Source organism: Myzus persicae, unplaced genomic scaffold (assembly GCF_001856785.1).
Source record: "Myzus persicae strain clone G006 unplaced genomic scaffold, MPER_G0061.0, whole genome shotgun sequence".
In the NCBI taxonomy this organism is placed as follows: Eukaryota; Metazoa; Arthropoda; class Insecta; order Hemiptera; family Aphididae; genus Myzus; species Myzus persicae.
The window spans coordinates 153,411-178,023 of record NW_019104052.1 but is presented as its reverse complement, the minus strand read 5'-3'; the positions used below and the strand labels follow the sequence as shown (position 1 = coordinate 178,023).

The 24,613-nt window shown below is 37.1% G+C and overlaps 1 protein-coding gene across 1 annotated transcript; it reads left to right on the top strand.

The window, feature by feature from the left end:
* Window positions 1-8,588: 8,588 nt before the first annotated feature.
* On the top strand, window positions 8,589-12,623 carry LOC111038099 (ephrin-B1-like; the record flags this gene model as incomplete). Its single annotated transcript, XM_022321034.1, has 5 exons — window positions 8,589-8,741; window positions 10,097-10,265; window positions 11,287-11,400; window positions 11,728-11,925; window positions 12,282-12,623. Coding segments are annotated over 5 exons (789 nt in total), but the record flags the coding sequence as incomplete, so codon positions are not given.
* Between the last annotated feature and the right edge of the window lie 11,990 nt (window positions 12,624-24,613).

Genomic DNA, 24,613 nt, shown 5'->3' with positions numbered 1-24,613 from the left:
CATTATTATTATTATTGTAGTTACGTCGTTATTTGCCCGCGAGCATCGTTATATACATTTCAGTAATGGTTTTTTTTTTTTTTTTATCACATTTATTTAGACGAGTAAACGTGTGTTTACCGTTTTTTGCAATCACGTTAAATGGTGCGTTTTTTTTCTTACCCCTTGTATTATACTTTGGGATTGAGCTACCATATATTATATACGCCGTATACCTCAGTGCAGCGTGCTCTTGTTATATCACATATACTTATAGTTGCCGTATTGCGCGTGGAATTGAATAAACTGCGAAACAAAAATAGCATAAAGCAATATATATGTGTGTGTGTGTGTGTGTGTGTGTGTGTGTGTGTGTGTGTGTGTGTGTGTATGCTAGTATTGTAATAAATGCATAGTCGATCCGGACGTCGCGTCGATCCTATCTGCGGGGGCGGTGGCGGGCGATCGGTCGATTCGCCACGAGTAATTTGCTTAATAGTTTTGAGGTTTTTTAATCATTGCCCACGGCACTCTGACGGAAAACTCCCCCCTCCCCCCCTCTCGCCATCGTCGTCATTGCCTAAAACATGTATGCACTAATAACACAATAGACCGGCCGGGTATACGCACAATATTATATACGCGTGAACACGTACAGTTGTGGCCGTGGTTGTAGGCACAGTTGGTGGTGCGGGTGGTGAAGGGATACGACATAGCGCAGGGTACATCGGTGTGGGTATGTGGGTGCGTGTGAGTGTGTGTTTGCCTTGTATACGTATATATAGATTATGTGTGTGTGTGTGTGTGTATGTATAATGGCGGCATAATGGCTGACGGTTGACGGCTTGTGAGTCTCGCACACACACACACACACACACACACACACACGCGAGCGCGCTCTTCGCCTCTATGGTCGCCGCCGCCTAGTGAAATCTGACACTGACAGTGATTCATATTGTTGTCCCCTCGCTCGGTGCAACCCACACCCGCCGCACCCGCACGCCCTTCGCGAAAAGTCCCCCTGCCCACCACTCCCTTGCGCTTATACATCATGCACCGCGGGACTGACTCGCTGGTACACATAATATATAATATATATATTTTATACGTGTGTGTGTGTGTGTGTGTGTGTGTGTACGGGGCGCTCCGTCATCATATTTAATCAGCTTTTGTGCTTGGTTGGCCTCTTTTTGTCGTGTTTTGTATGTGTCTGTGTGTGCGTATGCCTCCTCCACCCCGTCCTACCTGTACACTGTTGAAGGAAAAGTTATTTTCCGACCAATCCCGCCACCCACCCTGCAGCCACTATCCACCCCGCAGCGATCTAACGTCGTATCGAGTCCTCTCGGTGCTCGTGAAAAGTTTAAAAAGAACGTTTGCGTATTGACGTTCAGCACACGGGGAATGGCGAAATTATAGTTTATTTCTTCGTTCCGCCAATGAAGCATTTTTCGTTCCACAAATATTATTTTTCTTGAATTTGTATTCATTTTTTTTTCAAAACAAAAATAACTGACGACTTTTTCTTTTACATCGCACAAGCATCAACAATCGCAGCAAAAAAAATGTTAAAGTGAACAACGAGATTTATTTTTTTTTATTGTTCATTAGAGATCAAACAAGTACCTATACTACCACATAACTTGGTTATTATTATAAAATAAAATATATCATTTTTATATAAAAAGAGAACACAATATTGTTTTTAAAGTCATCTTATGAACAACTATTTTTGAAGTACCTAAGTGTACATCAAATAAACATCATATAATAATGAAAATAAAACTGTTCATTTAATTTGCTCGTATAGTTTTTAGTACTTACCTATATTTTACCTTTTCTCGGAAACAACGTGTTCGATGAGCTCAAACACGCGCTGTATACAATATTTGGAGCTAGGTTAGCGTGATATAATTGCCTCGCAGCAACCATCGCATTATAACGATGTACAATATTTTACGATAATACTCGAGCATTATTGAAAACGGCCTCCCCCGGCGAAACAACCGCATCGATTCGAATTTAATTTCGTTCGTGTGACGGCAATACAATGTGTTGCCAAAGCACATTATAATGTATATAGTACAGCTGGTAGGCACCTCATAGTCGAAACAAATAAACGAGCGTTTACTGTGCGCGACACGTATACCCACATAGGCGGGCGGTCGACGGTCATCTGAATAACAATCGGGATTGTCTCGCGTTTTATAACATTTTCGCGGAGACCGGATACGCGTATTATAATATTATGTTATGCTCTTCGGTATACCAGTAGTCTTATGCGTATACCGCGGTGCTGGTAATCTCGGTGGCACACTTACGATAATATAATATATTTATACCCACATTGTATAGGTACCTATAGCCGTGTGCACAAACCCCATACGCGGTAATAGTCATCTGGTATTTGAATGCGCAAAGACATCCAGCGATTTTCGCGGCGCGATCGTTGAACCCGAACGGGGAAGACACGACGCCGAACGTGGGCGATACGCGAGAGGCGCCTGTTTGTCGCGTTCGAAAGTTTTTTGTTGTTGTTGTTGTTGTTGTTGTTGTTGTTTGTCCGCTCCGCTGCTGCAGCAGTTGTCGTCCCGCCCTTTTTTGTTATCCGCGGTAGGTAGGTCCCTACCTTTATGTACACGCGAAACGCGCTCGAGCTCGTCGCATAATGGCGAAATACTTTTTTTTAAGAGATGACGGCGGACTTTAAGTTCGCGGTGTTCTTTTGTGGAACGCGGTAAAAAGTGCTGTGACCCCGAGACAAAAGATCGTATGATACCATTATGGTTGCGTGTACCAATATATACACATTAAAAATATATATCTGTCTAAGTATATAGGTACCTATCAAAGCATACGGAACGTTTTGCGGTAGACCGTGCTTGCGGTGCTCGTGGGGTGGGACCGCGAGGGGTAGGTTTTCGTGTGGGGAGAAAAGTGGTGAATCATTGCGAAAACTATCGACTGCGGCGTTTATTGTTATAACGGCTGGCACGGATGGATATTTCGCCGTTTTCTGCAAGCTTTGAGATTTTTTCGGATTTTTACTCGCTTTATAAAATACAATATGGCATGATATATTATATAATAATTACGAGATTGACATTATTACGCTATACTCTGCGGGTCGCTTCGCGTATATAAAAAACACGAGTGCACTTTACCATTATAAGACAATATATAATAATACAATGTACATACGCCTATACCTGCGTGCGTCTATCGATTCGTCGCCCCACACACGACGACGACGACGTGCGTCACATAAAAATATTTCTCGCATAATGAACGACTGCACTGAGGAACTTCCTCGTGCGAATTATTTCGATTGCTAACGAGCAATATAATAATAATATTAATATTATTATTATGTTTATTATACGCTGGCGCGTAAAACTCATTAACGAAATACATCGGTTGCACTGCGCTTTAATGACGCACACGCGTAAAAGTTCTCGAAACGCTCACGCACTGCACAGAGTACCCGTATTATAATAGGTTATTTTGTACATATGGTGTTGATATGGCGTCAAAAGTGGGTAGGTACATACGCGTGAATTGTCGACAAGTACATATATTATACACGTGTAGGTACGTATATAATATAGTAATTTTCCTCGCTCTCTTTTCGCACACACATGCACGCACGCACTCCGCCGCCGTCGACTTTCTCCATTTCAATATTAATAATAATAATAATGGTAATATAATGGGTGCGTTTATTTATTTATTTTTTTCGAACCGGGGAAAAATTTCTCGATCGTTGCACACGAGTCGTAGGACACATTATTATTTTATGCGATGTACCTACGTATCAGCAGCGTACGTAGGATGGATGAGGTACACCTATATACACCGCTCCATGCAACCCCTACGTCGCCGTACAGCTGTGTGTACAACGCATCCCCCTGCAAGTGCATCATGTGTGTGCATAGTGCACTTGCGCGGGGTCACTATATATATATATATATATATATAGCCGCCAACGATTGAAAGCTCTCATCTCTAATTGTTTCTACGCGAAAACGAAAACAAAAGTCCGACGACCCTCGCTTTCACCACTGTCCCGGCAACCCGCCTATACGTCCGTGCATGGCTACTATAATATATGTATATACTGTACCTATGCATAGCATGACATACAACTGTGCATTATAGGTGCCTCTACAAACTTATAATGTGTGTGTGTGTGTGTGTGTGTGTGTGTGTGTGTGCGTGTGTGTGTGTGTGCGTGTGTGTGGTGCCAAAGCCCAAGGCGATGACTATGTTGTGCGTATAATGTACGCACATGCACTGGAGTAGGGCCATGGCACTGCAGAGATCGCCCGGCAACCCTTCGTTTTCACACTTAATCAACACCAGTTTTTCCTAGGGGTTTTTTGTTCGTCCCGTCTCCCCAGTCCTAACCATCCCCCTTCATCGGACCCCCCCCCCCAACACCTCTTCCGTCACTCGCACACTAAATAATGGCCGCCATTCCGTCCCCGCGGACCTCGCGTCCACATCACATGATACATACACCCCGCCCGCACCGTCGAGTGCGTAATAATGTATTATATAACGCGAAGCGACTATACCACTGCAAGCGCCCCCGCAAGCCTATACGACCCGCTGTATATCGTCAGCCTGTGTCGACGTAACATTTCAAGTGCAGCGTTCCTCCTGCACGTCATAATACGTCCCATCATGTTATGTTTACGGATACAATACGACGTGGTGAATACTTTTAATAAACTAAATCTCAGAATACGATCGCCGAGGCTCGCGGAGGGCGGTAACCGGACGCGACCGCCCATATCTCGACAACCGAAGCCGCCATAATCATAACGGCGGACCGCGGTCAGGGGAGCACCTTTCCGCACCCCACCTACGCTTGCTCCTGTAAACATATAGCGGAAAAACAACCGCCTCGGGTTTTTGTTTTTTATACACCCTTGACCACGAGGGAGACATTCGATACGCACGGCGAGTTTCACAGGTTTCCCCCAACGTGTCCTCCACCGCTGTTGACCACATCCACGATAATATATTATCGCTTGTATATATATATATGTATATACATGTGTTCGTTCACACAGCAATATACAGACGACTAAGGATATACATGTGTATAATAGATAATAATAATATCGTTTTTTATACCACCTTCGTACGCAGCGTGTCCATGAACCTTGTATGGTTCTGTTATCCCCTCGACGGGTGCAGGTACCGCCCCGATTATCGCCCTAATACATACGCATATTGTATTATTGTGTATTATTTATCATTATTATAATGTATTCCGCGAAGACGACATTGTGTTTTTTAACAGCGAGGTGCGTTTAAAAATTAGGATACACTCTTTTAGGGTTTTGTCGTTTCGCGAAAAATAATATATTTATAGTTCCGGGTGAAGAGAAACGAGCAATTTATCGAAAAGAACCGTGCGTGATGCAGGATTCGTGTACAAGCAGGGCTGCAGTTATATATACGTAGTAGTACTTCTAGGGCGTTATTTTATTATTTCATTCGCTTTTCAGACAAAAAACTGCCTCAAAAACATATAATATATATATATATATATATATATACATAATACATTATACACGTTCCGCTTGTTTCTCTGAAAGGCGAAAGCTCTATATTTGCATACGCATGCGAAAGCGTTCGCTTAAAGTACAAACTCCTTCCCTTTAGTCGCGATCATCGGTTTTGACTAAACTCGAACGTTAAATCGCGCGATGACTGCGCAGGTATTTATTCGTATATTTATTTAAGTATCATGACGGCTGTGATGTATTATTGATCGCAACCCGAAAGAAAGCGATTACAATTTTCCAGTAGCATATTATAAAATTATACGTATATAGGCAGCATCGGGGTTTAAGAATGGCTATAACGTACGACGAAGTTGAAAACGATGACAAGTGAAATGCGTTGACCGAAACGACGACAATGTAATAATTCGTTCGAAAAAAAATAATTTCCAAACGTGATTCGAACGCGTACTTAAAAGCCGAAATAATACGCGTTTAACATACATACCTACCTAGGTTAATAATAATAATATAACAATCTTGTGCGTATATAACGACAGCGGGATTGTTTCTCGGGACGATTTATTATTTTGTGTCGGTCATTATTAAAACGATGTTTGATTGACTTCGCTGCTTCATCATCATTTGATCGGCAATAATGTACAACGTAAACTGCAGATGTCTACTACAAACTTTTATAATATGATATTTTCCGACCAATAATCGCACCGTGGTAAAGGCGCACGGCGTGGGGAAAAACGATATCGACACGTCACGTCATCGTTTATATACATATGTAGGTACCTACAACTATTCATCCATACGATCTTATAAATGATTTCATATAACATCGCATTATCGAATAGCTATTATATAATTATTCGTTAATGAGCACGTGTTTTCTACACAGTCGTATACGCCTTGTATAACCTAACTGAAAAGCCACCAGACGTCCGTCCGTGTCGCTGTAACACTATCTATCTGTACCTATATAGAAAACGTGAGTTCGACGAAAATCGTCGTAATTGCCTCCGTTCATCACTTTTCCCGTCGATGCTATAGTAATATATATGCGTCGTCGTGATCATTACATTTTCTTTCACCCCCCCATGTCAAACACAACTGCGCACCGCATCATAACTGTTCGCTCGTCATTATCATCATACGTCGCCCGTAACGCACTCGCACACACACGCCAAACAATGTACTCCGTCTACGTAGTTGCGTATAGGTAGGTATATTATACGAAAACAAAATCAAAAATCAGAAGAAGAAAAAAAGGTATTCCGCGCCGGCAAATCGATTCGTTATGACCGCCGCCGCCGTTGTCCGAGCCGTCCGAACGGGTCTCTCGAGAGCGTAATATTTTCTTATATTATATACACGTCCGGCTTGCCCAGCTGGCATTGACGATGACCAGACACATTCTTCGATCGCGCTCACCATACACAGGCGGGCACCCATCATGACATAACTATACATGTATTCGGTCGGTGGTCGAGTTAGGTAGGTATACGATACACATATTGTGTAGGTATATATTATATTATACGAGTGTAATAAATATGCGGTAGGCTGTGCTGCATTTATCGACGAAAACGGGGGTCGGCAAACGGTCGTTCAATAATAATAATAATAATAATAATAATAACAGCAATAAACATTTATGTCTTTTTTACGTCCTCCCGTGTATAAATGCACGCGGACTGCAGCGCGGACGACCGAGCCGTAGTCGTTATGTTATAAAGTTAAGGACCGGCAAGAAAGTTTATGGTATCGTCCGCGGGGCTATACAGACAAACAATAATCGTCGTGAGGAATGTATAGAAAATATCTTCACAGAAATAATATATTATACCAACCGTTGTGGTATCGTCTGCTGCAGACATATAGAACATATTAATCTGTACAGGAAAATCAAAACAAATTAATAATGCTGCTGTTGGCGCGGGCCACACAACGGAAACTGTAAAAGTATAGTATTATAGAACAATAATATTAATATAATATAATTGTATGCATCGCACCCGAACCGGATGAGTACGGTGTGCGTGCGATGTCAGCGCCGCCGGATGTGACGGGAAGTCAAAAGCTCGGCGGGGGCCGTTGCGCTATTCGTCCGCGATATTATACCTACGATATTGTATGATTATAGAAATCTCTACCGAAAATAATGATACTATCACTAATAATAATAACAATAATAATGATAGAATGTGAAAACTCGCCTTACAGTATGATATAGTCATATAATATGGCACACGTCACAAGCGGCGACACCGGTGGAGACAGGATAGGACGTCGCAATATTATATCCAGGACTCGAGTCCTGTTCTGTGCGTTTTCAGTCGTCGGCAGACATACGTTATTAGTATTATAATAATAAACTGTACACATTGCACATAGTGTAATATTATTAATTAACAATTACGAGTGCTGGGTATTTACTGCAGGATTTACAATCCTTGCACAGAGTATTTTATCGTTGTATACACCTATATGCAGTATAATCCGCCGCCGTATATCGACGTTCCGCTTAAATAATATAACGGGCACTGCAGTATATAATATATATATATATTATAATATTGTGCATATAACAACAATGGTGGTGCGAGCTCTCTACATGTAGATCCGCTTTCTAACCCGATGCACACTATTTTGTCTCGGAGCGTATATGATCGTAGGTATTGTGCATATTTCAGTACAATATAATATCATGCATATAATAGTGTCAGGTACACGATATACGAGCTGAATATTTTGCGAGATATCCCACAACGATGCTCATCTAAACTTAAATAATTATGGGTGCATGCTGTAATAGTATATAGCGCGTTGACCATACTATATACGCAGTAGTTTAAATTTGGAAAAAATTGACTTTTTAAATGAATAATGCAAGTTTAAACTGTGTAAAAAAAATATTTCTAAAAAATATTTACTTTTTAAGATGATATATTACGTATATCATTACAGTGAGTGTTTATACTGCGCTGTTGAAACATTGAACCTTCAATGCAAAACAGTATAATACTATGCTCGAACTATCTCAGAGAATAATTAAACTCGTAACTAACCGCGTAAACTATATATTGTTTCAGATTCCGGATAGACAACACGGACCACATAATCGACGTGAACAAAGGAAACCAGCCTTTCGAATACGACCAAGTGAACATCGTGTGTCCCGTGTACGCGCCTGGCACGCACGAGTCGGACGCCGAAAAGTACATCATCTACAACGTGAGTATACAGCTTAAACCTCCATACAAGCCTCTTCCTGGACAATAGATTTTACAAACATCGTTCTACCAATGAGTCCGATAGGTGCATCATATCTAAAATGATCTCTAGGCCTGCCTATTCCGTCGTCACCGCGGAAGCGGTTTAACATACCTCGAGGACTTTGCTGCAGTACATCCCCCGTGTATATAGGGTTTCGCAATCACAGAAACAATGGCTTTCCGTCCGCTGGTCAGATTTAAACACGTAATATATAATAACACGTGTGCGTGTGTGTAGTAATATGCACTCGCGAAAACTCGGAGGGGAGGAGATTTTTCACATTTCTACGTACGCAATACACCGGAATTATACGTCGTATTATTATTATCTACATCGCACTCGAGTCGAGAAAGTTTTACCCCGGTTCGTACCGCCGATGTGCACCGTTTCGTATGGTACTACATTGTAGTCGTGGTAATAGCACTCCTATAATACAATATAATGTGCGATATTACCTACCTACCAATATTATATTATACTCTATTATTATTTATTTATTTCCACTGCAGCGGCGGACAATGGGGCCATTGTCTGCGGCCGCCAAGACGACCTTTAACTCGGTCGATTTCAACGACTCTTATTAACGTGGCGTGTGACGGTAGTGGAAGGTTTAGGTCGGTGGTGGAGGCGGCGTGATTCGGTACAGGAGGTGCTGCAGGTGGTAGCGGTCGAGAGATAGCTAGGACAGTGAGGCGCTGCACGCTGCTGGCGCGTCAGCCGAGTGGTAAATTTGGCATTAATAGCAGCGGCGCGCTCGTCGCCGCCGAGACGCATATAACTTTTCGGCCTTTTCAAACTCCCGACTAATTGACGGCGGCCACCGACTTTATTGTTGTAGCACAATGCTGCCGCTATATACCACGGCCGATTTACAAGTTTTTGTTTGCCAGCGTCGGCGGAGAATTTCAGCACTGATGAGCTGTAGTCTCTCTCTCTCTCTCCGTTCCTCTTTCTCTATCGAAAACGCCATTGCAATATACACGCTACCCCTATATAATATAATATTATTCGGTACACTCGAAAAAGCTGCATCGTCCAACAAAACACGGGAGCACAATGGCGGAAGCGCCACGACGAAATTCGTTTCAAAACCAGAAATCGTAGTCGGTAAATGAGATTTGAACTCGTTTGCCAAAAAAAGAAAAAAAAAAGAAAGAAAACCGTTCAAAAAACAAGAAAACCCTCTGCTCGCCTATTTATATAATATATATCGTCAAATGTGTTGCCATATCAATCTCTCAAAACTCACCGTACACATATACTATGCTGCTGTACCTAATTCTACAACGGTTCCCTTTTTTTTTCGTTTCCAGGTGTCCAAGGAGGAATACGATATGTGCCGAATCACTAATCCCAATCCGAGGATCATAGCGTACTGCGACAAGCCGTACAAACTTATGTACGTCACCATAACGTTCCGGTCGTTCACGCCTCAGCCCGGCGGACTCGAATTTCAGCCGGGACAAGACTACTATTTCATTTGTGAGTATAAACTGCTATGTATACCTATATACTATGAGCGTCCGTCTAATAAAATATCCGCGTTTAGGTACGCCGTAAACGTACAATGCAGATAATACGCGAACCGGCTAAAACGATGTATATATGTGCGTACGCGTTGTTATTCTTAAAAGCTTTAAATCGTCGTAAAAAAAATGAGATCCGGGGATGATGGCGATAAACTCGTCGACGCGTAATGACGCCGCAAAGGGGGCTGGTGCCATCGTTTTATTACCGGCCGACAGAATATCATAACAATATATTATGTTATGGCGAATCAATATATGGCGGCCGTTTTCGAGTTCCGCTCTGCGAGATGAACGGCACCGCCGCTCGTCGTCCGGTTATTAGGGCGTGTCGTTATTTTTTAAAAATTTTGTTATTTTTTTTATTACACCTAGAGAGTTAAGTTTGGCACGTCCTGAAACCCGATCGTATCTGAATTCAACGAGAATCGACTCGGTATCGAAATTCCACTGAAAAAACATGTTCACGCACTTCCGCTATAATATATTATTATATAATGAACAAAATTGCTGATATGCCAAAACATCGTTCAAAGTCAAGAACTCGTCAGCGTGATATTTTTCTTTCATAACGGTTTTCGTGAAGTTTGAGTCCACATTTTAAATGTTTACTATTTTAAATTTTACTACACTCATTATACTAAAATCTATATAGATACCAACGATTTTCTGTAGCAGTACCAGCCACGAGCTAAACACGGCCCTTATACCATATATATAGAAGAATGTTTATTAGTGGTTGAACAATCTCGCTTCCATTACGGTTGCTTAAATTGTTCGTTCTTTGAAAATATTACTCAAATAGTTACATGTTATTATGTTCACATACTAACTTGAAAAAATAAACTCATCAATATTATAGAACGGTTCGTTGTTTCGTGATGTTTTTTCCGATAAAAGAGTTGTTACTTCATCGAATAAATCACACACTCGCCGTTTACCAATTGTAATAACAATTTATACGTATTTTCTTCCAGCCACTTCGTCCAAGGATGACATCCACCGCAGAATCGGCGGTCGCTGCTCCACTAACAACATGAAAGTCGTGTTCAAGGTGTGCTGCAGACCAGAAGACCAACAGAACAACCAGAGTGAGTACTTAGCAAATATGTCTACCCAATATCATTATATGCCGACTCGCACACAGTTCTATGCATTATAAACTAGTGTGGGCTGGTTGAAATCCGTCTATGTACCTACCCACTTGTATAATATACTGTTCACGCGACGGACGGCGATAATATATATCTAATTACATTATATTATTGTTATTAAGTACCGACAGTTATTGTTAGTGTAGGCATTGCTGCACGTTTTGTCTTGCATTGCATATACTGTTATACGTGAAATATAATAATATAAAATAAGGTACACTATTAAATTGTGTAAAATTTACGATGAACTTTCGTTTTACGCAGACTTAGCTCCCCGACCAACGCAGAACGCCGGCAACCCTCAGCGGCTACCATTCCCCGGCAGCACACACGGATATCCGGCCCGACCGCCGTCAGTGTACGCGTCGTCCACACAGCAGCCATCGTTGGGCGGCAAGCAGCCTCCGTTCGGCGCCACCGGACCGTCCGTGCACAACAACAAGCCGTCACACAAAAAATCATGTAAGTACACATTTTGATTATGACACGCAGTCGTCGTACAATAAGACAATAGACGTGTCGCGGACTCGGGACGACAGAGGGTTCTGTCGATGTACTTTTTCAAGAAGGGGAGTAACGGTTCTTTATGAGATGTTTCAGTCGAGAGAATGACGTGCGAGAGGGTATCCGTTCCGACCGGAAACGAGTGTGCGTTTAGATGTGTAATGAGAACCGAACTCTTTTGTCGTGTAGGTACGAGTCCGCGATTTCGTTGTTCCGGGATATTTTTTTCTTCCGCGTCGTCGAAAAGATAGACATAAAAAAAAATGAATTTGTCCAAAAATTTTACCTTCGCGTTTTCGCACGTTTGCCCGCAGCTGAATACGACAAGCATCCCAACGAAGTGGTCAAGAACGAAGAGCTCACGTACAACGGCGCCGGTGCGATTGCCGCCAGCATTTCGGCAAAGGCGCTGGCGATTCTAGTCCTCGTGGCCATCGTCGCAGTCGATCGGGTGGTCTTATATCGATAGGCTGTCACCGCGGCCCGCCAGAGTGTAGCCGGAGTTTCGCCGGACCCCCTACCCCCTCATCAACCCTCCCCGAAATACGACAAACGTATATTTGATAATATTATGCGACATATTATAACATTATTGACGACACACTGTGTATATACCTACCTAAGTGGTGTTTTTATTTTACTATACATGCATAATAATATTATTATTATTATTATTAAACTCTTGTAAATATATATAAATTATACATGTATATGTATATATTATATGCATATATATATATTATATTATATACAAACACCTCCGATAATAACGATAATAATAATCCTCCCCTCCCCTGAGTAATTATTATTATTATAATTATTATCAATATTATTATTATCTATTATTATTATTATATTATTATTATTATTATTATTATTATTATATTATTATGATCATTATTACTATTATTATTTGTACATAACAATTATATACGCATGTATAGCGTAGGAAAACGACTATATATATATAATACTTAAAATATTTAATATATATATACAATAATTTTACTCAGCCGAATAATCGAGAACAATGTTCAATTTTTATTTTTTACCGTACCGTATCACTTTAGACAGTTTGAAAAATCGCCTGAGATTTTTTTCGTAAACCCTCTTAACGTATTATTAGTATTATTATTATTATTATTAACTGTATAGTTTGCCATAATAACATAATAATATAACGAAACGTGTGTATGGCGGCAGCGACGGTGTTGCTATATTATATTATGAGCAGCAAATTTTAAAAAAATGTTATCATATGAAGCGGTCATTTCAACATCTCGAATACGGCCAAGTGCCATTTTTACCGGTTAAACGTCGATCGTGCAAGGTAAATATCCGCCGTCGCTGTCCCATAATATATTATATTTAGTATTATTATATCGTATACCTACGATCGATATAATAATCAATTAATACACTCTCTTCATTATGTAATATAATTATTATAATATATGTCTATATGTTTTATAGAAAACTAAAAATGTGAAATTATTAGGGTACCTATAAATATATATGTGTGTGTGTGTGTGTTTGTGTGTCTGTGTGCATGCGCGCGTATACCCGAGTGTGTGTGCATGTATAATATTCTCGTTCTAATCGGCTATATTTTTAATTTAATTTCTGTGATCGTTAATTTTTAAAACTTTATATTATTTTAGACACTTTGACCGTAATCGTAAATCTATATAAATTTAGTTTCTTTTATAATATTATTACGAGAAAAAGTACACTTATTTGCAGTCTTTGGTTACGTACCTGTATATCACACACACGCACACACGATATACTTATATTAACTGTTTTATTCTTTCCATCCGTTATCTAATTTATTTTTATTTTTTGTCATCACTTCATAGTATTATAATAATGTATATGTATTTTTTTTTAACGTTTCTATTACGTTTGTGTGAAAATAGTTTTATATATAAATATAAATAAATATATAATAATATAAAGGAAAAATATTATTTTGTAAAATCGTATATTGTGTACATATATATAATAATGATATTAACTATACATAATATATTATGTAACGTGTATTTCATGTCACTGTATTAGGTACACGCGCATTCAATAAAATAGTTTGTATTATATTATTATCATAATATTGCCTATGTAACACGTATTAATATGTTATTACGATTTAAGGACAATATTGTACTCGAACGAAATTCGTAATATATATATGTATAAAACTGTACTTAGCTGCCCCTCTCACTCCCGTAATAATGATAATAATATTATTGTAATAGGTGTATTCGCGGCTCCGCCGCCGCCGCCACTGATATATTTTTTTTACAAATCGGCCCACCGCCGCTTTGCGCATTTCGAATCCCGAACATCGGTCGTTAATAATTATTATAATTATTGACGGAAAAATAATATATTATTGTACTCTCGTTAGCCGTCCGGTGTGAATATTTCGCAAGCGAGCCGCCGAAAGAATGCGTGTCTACTGCGAACGGTGTTAGTATTATGTTTTTACCGTATTAAATTCATCCATGCGGACCGCTATGATTTGCTATAACGTTATAATAATACAATATTACAATATTATGCCAATCGACGTGTGCGCAGAGTTAGACATGTAGGCGCCGTAAAAACCATTTGCCGTGGCGGCGTTGTAAAAATATGAAATTAAAAAAAAAAATTCTATTTAATTCTAATGAAATGCTTATGATATTAACGATATGGTATATTTCTTTTATACATATATATATTTCAAAAACAAAAAAAAAATAATAAAAAAATATGATAATCGTTTAATATTCAATTTGTATAGTGTGTAATGTTAGGTGTTTTCTTTTGTACTGTTTCTTTTCCGTCGGACGGACGGACGAATAATAAAATGTATTATTATTATTATTATTATTATAATTATTATTAGGTACCGTGTACGTCGACAACTCAGTATATAATATTGTATAATATATACACTGTACAATACATTATAATCTTTTGGTGTCGTCGGTGAAACGTGTCTGTACTCGTATTACCCACCGGACCATCGATTTATTATTATAATAATATCATTATTTATTATATATTACGATTATTATATTTTGTACATTTTCGATTTACTCGAATGTCGTGTTCTAAGCTCTGTACACCGCTGACGAACGAAAACAATAACATAACACTCGTCTTCTCCTCACATCGCCGAACCCCCCGACCCCCCACGCTCCCACATGTTCAGCCAGTAATATTGTTTCATTAATTTTATTTTCCGTCTTAAATTCGTCTCTTTTTTTTTGTTTTTTTTTTATATATATATACCTACATCTACTACCTGTGTATAATAATAATTTTTGTTATTATTATATTGACGTGGTACGCTCGACACACGACGGCATAATATTCGTGTATTAAACTTTATATCTCGTATATTATGGTCGGTGTGAAAAGTTTTTTTATTATTTAGGCGTATTTTTTATGTGTTCAAGTTCCTATGTTTCAATGCAACTTAAATTAAAAGAAAAAAGTACAAACGAGAGAAAAAAACGTTTTTGAATTTCTAAAAGTAAACTATTAACTAAAATTTATAAACAACTGTAATATTATTATTATATCGCCGCGTAATCACCTGTTGTGTTTTAAAATGAAAAAAAAAACTGGCTGAATTTTCGAACAATTACGATTTAAGTATAACTTCAAACCTGTATGTTTAATAAAATATTTACAGGATAATATTATAATAATAGTAAATCGCCGTGTGTTTATTTAATTTTTTTTTTATTTATTGTATTTTTTTTTTAATTTTCTTAATTTTTTTTTTTTTGTGTGTAGTTTGTTAGGATTGAAATACGTTAATATTAGTTAGTATTTATATATATATATATGATACACAACAATATAAAATGTATATACGTCCTTCAATTTATTGCCATATACCCGCTGTATAAATGAATAAATGTCAAAAAAAAAAACGTGTATTAGCTTAGAATTACCTATGTATGAATTTAGAACAGGGCACTTAATACTTAGAACTGATGTGTACTCCTATTTGTGCTGTATGTACCAGTTAAATATAAGGTTTATGATAATAATGAGTCGTTGTTTTGTTTTTTTTTTTTTTATTATTCACTCGTCGAGTGACGGTGTACCATATATATATTATATACCTGCCTACATCCTGCAACCTACAAGGAAACCGACGATCCTATATCGCACTGGCAGATGTTTAAGCTCTGCCGGCGATTATCCTTTTTGTTGCAAACCTAGTCCGGCGGCAAAAGCGGATAGCGAAAAGGTCGACTATGTATAATCTCGACCCCGGTTATTTCACCAAGTCTTATACCGTACTATGCACAACTACCTACACGCGCAATAATTCCGCTCCTCTCAATAATATTATGACATTCTCGTCACCAACAAATTACTGAGACACACCGGTACTGAAACTGCATAAAAAAAAAACAGTCCTAATGAACCATTGCAGGATCAAAAAATGTTTGATTGCACAAAAACAATTACCTATTAAATATTAGGCTTAAAAAATATACAGATAATGAAATACATAATATATTTTTAACAAAATATTAATGAATGCGTATAGGTAAGTGTATGGCTTTCTGTTTTAAAATAAATGAACACATCGTTAAATATAATCATCAAATTTGTTTTCACATACGAGTATTCATATACTTAGGTAAATTATTACGATTTTGTATACTTATTTTATTACAAGTGTGTTCGTAATTTTTTAATAAAATTAATATGAAAATATAAAAACATTTTTAGTGATGAATAATGAGAATCACATCCTCTGCAGATGCTAAATTCTTCTCAAAATAATATTTGCGAGTCTAGTTTAAAAAAGTCAGGGCTGAGTGAACAATCACCTCCCTATCACGATTCTCATTTGCAATCTACTGAATACGCGTCATCGCTGTCGCAGGAAGCGAACTTCAGCGCTTTAATTTTTTTCCACTCGAAAAATGTTTGAGCATAAGTCTCGTATTACATAACGAAAGTTGGTTGTTTTTATTCGCCTGTGCACACGCGCAGATTAAATTACCGCGATGTATTTGTAAGATGAATAAAAAAATAAAATTAGCTACCTATTTGCTATAACCGACTGTATTATTATATAAGCTCTCGCGAGAACACAAAAAATTGGTGTAAAAGCATTAAAAACACAAGACAATTGTAGTCTCGGTAGACGTAGGTAAAGACATAGCTACATATATATAACTTGACAATATGAATTCTAGATTCTAAAATTTAATTAAACGTATGACGTACAGCGTGAAGTGCATTTTTAAACACTCGCATATGTACAGTATAGTAATAAATGCATTACATACAGTGGTAGACTAATTCACCAGATACCAGTATTTATATACCTAAGACGATCGTTTTAAATCGTTTGTTTCGCATTCGCAACGATTGCGGATTTCTGCAGTGACCCCATAGTAAAACCGAACAATGTGCAGCGTACGACACATGTGTGGAATATAATTTATTTACTACGTCGACGACGAGTGCGATTCTCGAGGCGCAGTGGGTGTACTTACTCACATTATTTTTTCATCGTCTTGCAGAGGATTTACAATTTACGGTGCGGTTGATGATAATGTATAGCAAGTATTTGGTAGCAATACCACTATAGGATTTGGCAAAATTGAAGTTATGAAATGACCCGTCACGGCCTAACCGTCGACGTGATCTGCAAGGTGGTTGCGGACATTTGGTATTCTATGCTTTTATTTATAAAAAAAAAAAAAAAATGATAAATAACGATTCGTCCCTTAAATAAATAACAACCCGGCGTATTATATAATATTAACGTGATATAACATGAGGATGACGTCTCGTGTTCCGGATTACTTGGCAGTCGTCTGTGCGTATATGTGTGTCTCGGGTTCAGTCAACTTAAGTGGCCGACGGGATGACGAATGGTTACGATAAATACTTAAAACTCTTAACATAATATATTATTCATATCAGCTATACGAAGTGACTATATGAGCACGCACGATGCAATATAATGTTTGATGACTAATTGATGCGAGATGCCTGCGAGCAATCGTATAGGAGATACGCGTTAAAATATATAGGTCGTCGTCATAAATCTAAATCGATCGGCATTCATTCACCGGTACAGTTTTACAGGTGACCTACCTATATATAATACGTACATCGGGACTTTGCTCACGACAGAGTGATTTATATCGATATTCAATCGTCATGCGTGTATCATCATCCGCGCGGCCAGATCCGTCTTCGAGCTGCACAAAACCGGAACTTCGAACGAATTAAGAGAGTGCTTTACCTACGCTACAAAATTGGTTTGCTACTAATTAAAAATATTTGTTGTCAATATAATTTACTGCCGATGACGTGCAGAGCCGCGTCTGTCGGCCACGACGCCGCTCTACACAGCGAATGTGTCTGTCGATCCGTCCCATTCGTCCAACTGTATTAACTAGTTAGACGACAAGGATAATATTATTGCATTTCTATATATTAAGGACGAAAAGAGGAATAAGGGGTTTTTTTCAAACTGAATTCTACATCATATAATTTCTGTATATTTAACCGCTCTGTGGTGTTCGCGTCCACACGGTAATTTCATAATAACTATAAAAATCTATAAATTATTTAAAAAGCTGCACTATATATTATTATACTCTCGTATACTTTTAATTAGTTTTGTCGGGATCGATATTGACTGGGGACCGATAAGTTTTTATTAAAAAAAAAATTAAAATTAAAAACACCAACCGTGGCGGAGAAATCGATACAACCCCGAAAAAAAATTACGCAATTCCGGGAACGCCGTGCCTATATGTATGTATAGGTTACAATGCCTTCGGGCGTTTTGACGGTGGAGCCGCCTTCGAGGTGTTTTCTGTAATAACGGCGTAAATAAGCAATGTATATTTATTTTATTATTATTACAATTTTTTTTTAATCAAAAGCTCGTCAAACGTAAGCACGGTGACTATATGGGCCATGGGGTGCCCATATATGGTGAAATGTCGAGTCCAGGGTATTTTAGATGGTAATAGTAGTTTTAAAAAAAAATCCTTTCCTACCAATTCGCTACCGGCGCAATGAGTACAATAAATTATGGTGTCGATTATGGCACCGCATAACAATATTGCACAATAATAATATTCCGCGCTATGACGTGCCTTCATAATATATCATAATACACGCGGCTTATATAGGTATAGGTACCTACTAATACTTAAACGGACACTATTTTGGTCGCGCACGATTCTTAGCTATGTAATATTACCTTTATATATATATATACGACTGTCATTTGCATCGCTGTTCGACTCCTGTTGTATAGGTGCGTAATATATTATATTATATATTATTATACACGGCGACCTGTCGACGAAGATGCAGTGTGTGCCCACGTCGTGGAAGCATAATTTATTATTATTATTATTATTATTATTATCGTCATCGTCATCGTTGTATTATTATTATTTGTCCGTTACGATAAATCGCGTAATTAGTCTTACCCGGTCGAGATACACGTACATAATAATATGGCGAGCACAAAAGTATACGAACAGCGTCCTTTTGTACACTGCGACATTCCTGACATTGTTGTTCTATTAACGATATGCATAGGTGCTGCATGTATATGTGTACGACGAGGCGATCCATTAAACGTAAGGCACTCTCATTGTTTCAGAAGACGTTAATAACGTTTTTGAAATTTTTGAATGCTATATTTCACGATAATTTTAAATCGTAAAAAAATCACATTTTGGGGGGAAAAATTGATATATTCACATTTTCTTCACGTTTTTACTCTTTTGAATGACAACCATATACATTTTTCTATTTATCTCATATTTCCTTTTTTTAATTGGAGTATTTCGGTCTTCAATAATTAAATTTTGGACAAGTACTTTGTCGATTACAACTTATAAGTATTTAATGTTTAAACGAGCAAAGTACTGTGGATTATCATTTTATATATTATGTATAACTTGTATACTGCAGTACGTATACCGTTCCACACCACTCATCGATACTTTAAATACTTATAGCTATTAAACTAACTAATCCAAAATTCTATTTTAATGTCTAGAAGTAGGTACTCAAAAGAATATTTTGTTTTAGAATAAAGAATCGGAAATACATGTTTTGATTAAATAAATAAAAGTTAAATATTTAAATAATAACTCTACGATAAAAATAGAAAAATTATGTTTTTCAACGACTTAACAGTTAACATCAGGGACTGGAACCTTGATGATTTTTAGGTTCCTAGAAAAGCTAAAATGTCTGTTTCGGTTTTTTTCCAGTTCTTAAAAAATGAAAACTTTGTTCCTGTTTTTGGCTGTATAACAATTTGGTTCCATTTCGATTCTTTGAAAATCATATTGGTATTGTCAATTGGTGTCAATTATAGTAAAACAAAAATTTCAACCAGATATCTTAGCGATTACTTAGGACTCCTTTAGTACTCTAGAGGACTAAATAAGTAAACAATTTACTAATCATTGTTACTTAATCGAAATTAGTTTTAAAAAACCTTTACATGAATGCAAAAATATCGGTTCGGGTGAAGTTACGGTTTTTAAATTAATTTAAATAAGGTCTTCGGTGAGGTTCTGGTTTCCAATATCCAAAGGGTTCCGGTTTCAAGACTGGTTCGTTCCGGTAAGATCTCTCTGTTTAACATCATGTAAAAAAAATATATTTCCAAAAACGATGATGTAACAAGCTACTCGCGTTAAATATATCACCGTTGAGTGTGTGTGTGTGTGTGTGTGTCAATCGTATAGATTACCTGTGTATATGTTTACACGGCATGTGACTATTACGAAACGACGACGACGACGACGACGACATGCCGAAATCTGACGATTGCGCAACGCTCACGCAGCATCAATCACATATTTATTATTATTTCATCGTTACCGCACACAATACGAGCTCGCGAATATCGTATTGTACACGCTCCACCGGACTGGACAACATACTACTCGTCTGGGACGAGGACGGAATTCGCTATATGCGCAGCGCGTGACGACAATTATTATCGTTTTATTTTTCGTATATACATTCGGTGCACGTTGCTCGCCACGAGAGATATACATTTCCAAGCGGTGGAAATCTCCGTCGCCGAGTGTCGAAAACGTTTGGAAAAATACGCTGCAGGCAAGCGTGGTTTTGACAAATTGAATAGAATATACCCGACGACGTGGTTTGTATACAACCCAATCTGTACTCACTCAAAAACGGTTTTTTCGAATATGACGACAAAACCTGTACAGTTTAAGTATTGTCTATACTCAAAAAACCACGGTTAAACCGTTATTGGTTTATTTAATTTTAAATGTGGATGCATTATTATACGAGATTACCTACCTCTAATTATTATACTGTGATGTTATAAATTATAATCTAAAATTATCATATTACGTAGTTATAGTTTAGTCGGCGATACAGTTACGAGTTACAGCTGCAGTATAATATACTATTTAGTATTCATAATGCTGAAAACATAAAATTAATATTAAGGTATTACAGCGAGAAATTATAGAACTTGCTAAGGAATCAAACTTTTATAACTAGGTTTTAACTCACCAGCTACATAGAATTGCAATCCGCACATAGGTATTTGGTATTTGCCTATACTGCGTATAAGAGATCTACTACCGCACATGCGTTAATCAATATTCAATTCACAAAGGTATAGAAAGGTATTCACGAAAAATAAACGGGCAAAAGTCAAGGGGCTCGTCCAGATTTTGTAAACGAATAACATTAACCTATGGGCTTAGATGTATCGTATATATTATCATAGGTTTAACCGATATAGGCTTCTGCGAACACATAATAATTTTAAACGCACGAAATATAGTCGAATTTCAACATCTCACACGCTGTAAATTTGTACTTATTACCGTCGCGTGGTATATTGCCACACATTTCGTGTGCATTTAAATCGTCACTTGCCAGTCGAGTTTCGCGTTCAGCGCCTTCTCATGACACTGTGCACTGCACACGTGGCACTGGGTGTATGCAGATGAGGTGAGTGGTGACTAGGCGAGGTCGTCGTTAGAATTTTCCAGTAGTTTTCGTGCGAGTCACAAAGACCAAGAAAGACTTCGTACGAACTATTCATAGTCACGTGCAGTTGTGGAATTGTTTTTCGAATGCTGTGATTTGTCATCGTCTTTGAAACACGTATACGAATAATAAGACACCCGCCACAGTATATAATAATATACCTGCAGGGTCAGGGTGATTGTTTTATTTTGAACCCACTGGGTGGAGCACCTAGACAGTTTAACGGTGTTTATAATACTATATTGTGAAATGCAGTCGAGTCCTGATTACTCGAATTTCAAGAGGAATAAAAAATATAAATTCGACTTATGTGCTTTTCGAGTTATTAACCTCAAACACAACTCAAGAACACGTGTAAAAAAATTGAGTTGTCTAGACCAGCGGTTTCCAAACTTTTACGACCACGGCACCCTTAAAAAATTGTTTGTGTTTCGCGGAACCCTAATGTCTAATCCAACTCAACTACAATTTTTGTAAATTAAAAAAGGAAAATCAATTCCTTAAACTCTCAAGTCCAAATAATATTTTAATGATACTGTTAATGACTTTTCATTATTAAACTTAGTTTAAAAAAAAATTTTCAATCAAACATTTTTTAAACAACAAACATTAAATAAACATAATTTTCTCAATAATCTCATACATCTAACGGAACCCTTGACATTGTCCCACGGAACCCTAAGGTTCCGCGGAACACACTTTGGGAAACGCTGGTCTAGACTTGACTATATTTGGTTGCATCCAAAAACCACCCACCTATGATTGAGATTCAATAAAGGTCTATAGACAAATACCACACACTTTATAGGCTCTGTGCATTGCAAAATACCACATACGATTTTTTAACAAAGTCCGGATGTATTCTGAAATTACATATACATGCATTCTTGTATACATAGAAATATATTTTACATTTAAAAATGTATACATTTTCAAGTAATTATAAAATGTCCTGATTTTTGATACAACAACCGTAAAAAGTGTGTGTTTCAATCTTGTATTTTTATCTTAATCGTGAGGTTTGCATATCTGAATATTATTTCTACAATTCTACACCCATAATACTACAATAGGTACTCCAATAACATACCAAGTATAATATTTATGCATTAATGAATAAAAGTGAACACATTACAAACATTTATATTGAAAATAATACATTACTAATGATAATGCAATATAAAATTGTTTTTATTATAATTTATCAAGTAATATTCTACAGCCAATTGTTCAAAGCGAAACAAAATACGGACTGAAGTTAAATTAAACAAAATCCAATTTTCACTTGTTCAATTTTGAGAATCAGTAAATATAATATCATGGTATAGTCATTTTATCATTGGTATAGAAGTATATGTACCTATAATCCACGATGTTGGCCCATTCTCAACATTCATACCTGTAAGATATAATAGTACAAAGTTCCACATAAATTGTTATCATAGCAATTTAAGAATATTAAAGACTGATAAAAATGATTGTTTTTTATAAATATTTTTAAGTTTAAAATTTCACAAAATTCATCAAAATCACCAACACTTGTGAACTATAGGTTAAAAATACCTAGTCAAAAATAACATTTACATTTTAAAAAAAATGTATAAAGTGTTTAACTTTATGTTCTTATAGCTTTGATTTAAAAACTTAATACACATTTTATCATAAATAGTTCATACTGTATGACCAAAATAAATCATTAATATATAATATTTACATACATTTTTTTTTATATATTTTTAAGTTCAAATTTAATTATTTCATATCATAAAAATAATATTCTCGAATACTTGAAACTTTTAAAGTGTATTTTATTTTAAGCGCATAATGATATTTTCATATTACATGTAATCTTAAAAATATATTAATTTGACCTGACATGTTACTAATAGATAATAATTATAAAATAAATTACAAGTATATTATAATGGCAATATTAATACATCATTCAATCATTGGTAGAAATAACATAAGCAATATAGGTTGACAAAAAAAGTCTTCGTCCAGAATCGCTTTTCGTATGTAAATATTTATCATCGAATTTGACTCTTGACTCTCGATAGTGACTACTCAACGTCGAGGTACACTCGACATCTACAGCTGTACAGCAGGCTGGTTACATACTTTCCTCATTTTTTTGATTTTATTTCTGCTAAAAATACTTGCAATAATAGATAAATGAAATTTTACATTGTCGTACGGTGCATTCTCGTATTGTTATATAAGTAAGTTTCTTATACTAGGTATACCTATGTGTTGGTTTAGGAGAAGCAATGGCGACAGCAGTCCTCCCCCGGAAAAAAAGGTATGTGTTGGTCAGTCAACAATATTATTTATACTGTGTAAATCGTGTATTATCATCGTATCTGCAGTTAGTGGTTAATCGCACTGTATCTACAGACTACAATATGTGCATATTATAATGATGTACAATTAATATACTATATTATACACACATTACACATTATATTATAATGTTGGTCAATTAGAGCGTATATATATAATTATGATATCCAATAATCCAAATAGACAATAGCCGTCATGATTGCTACCAATTAGATCGACATAATTTAGTTGCAATTTTTTTTGAGTG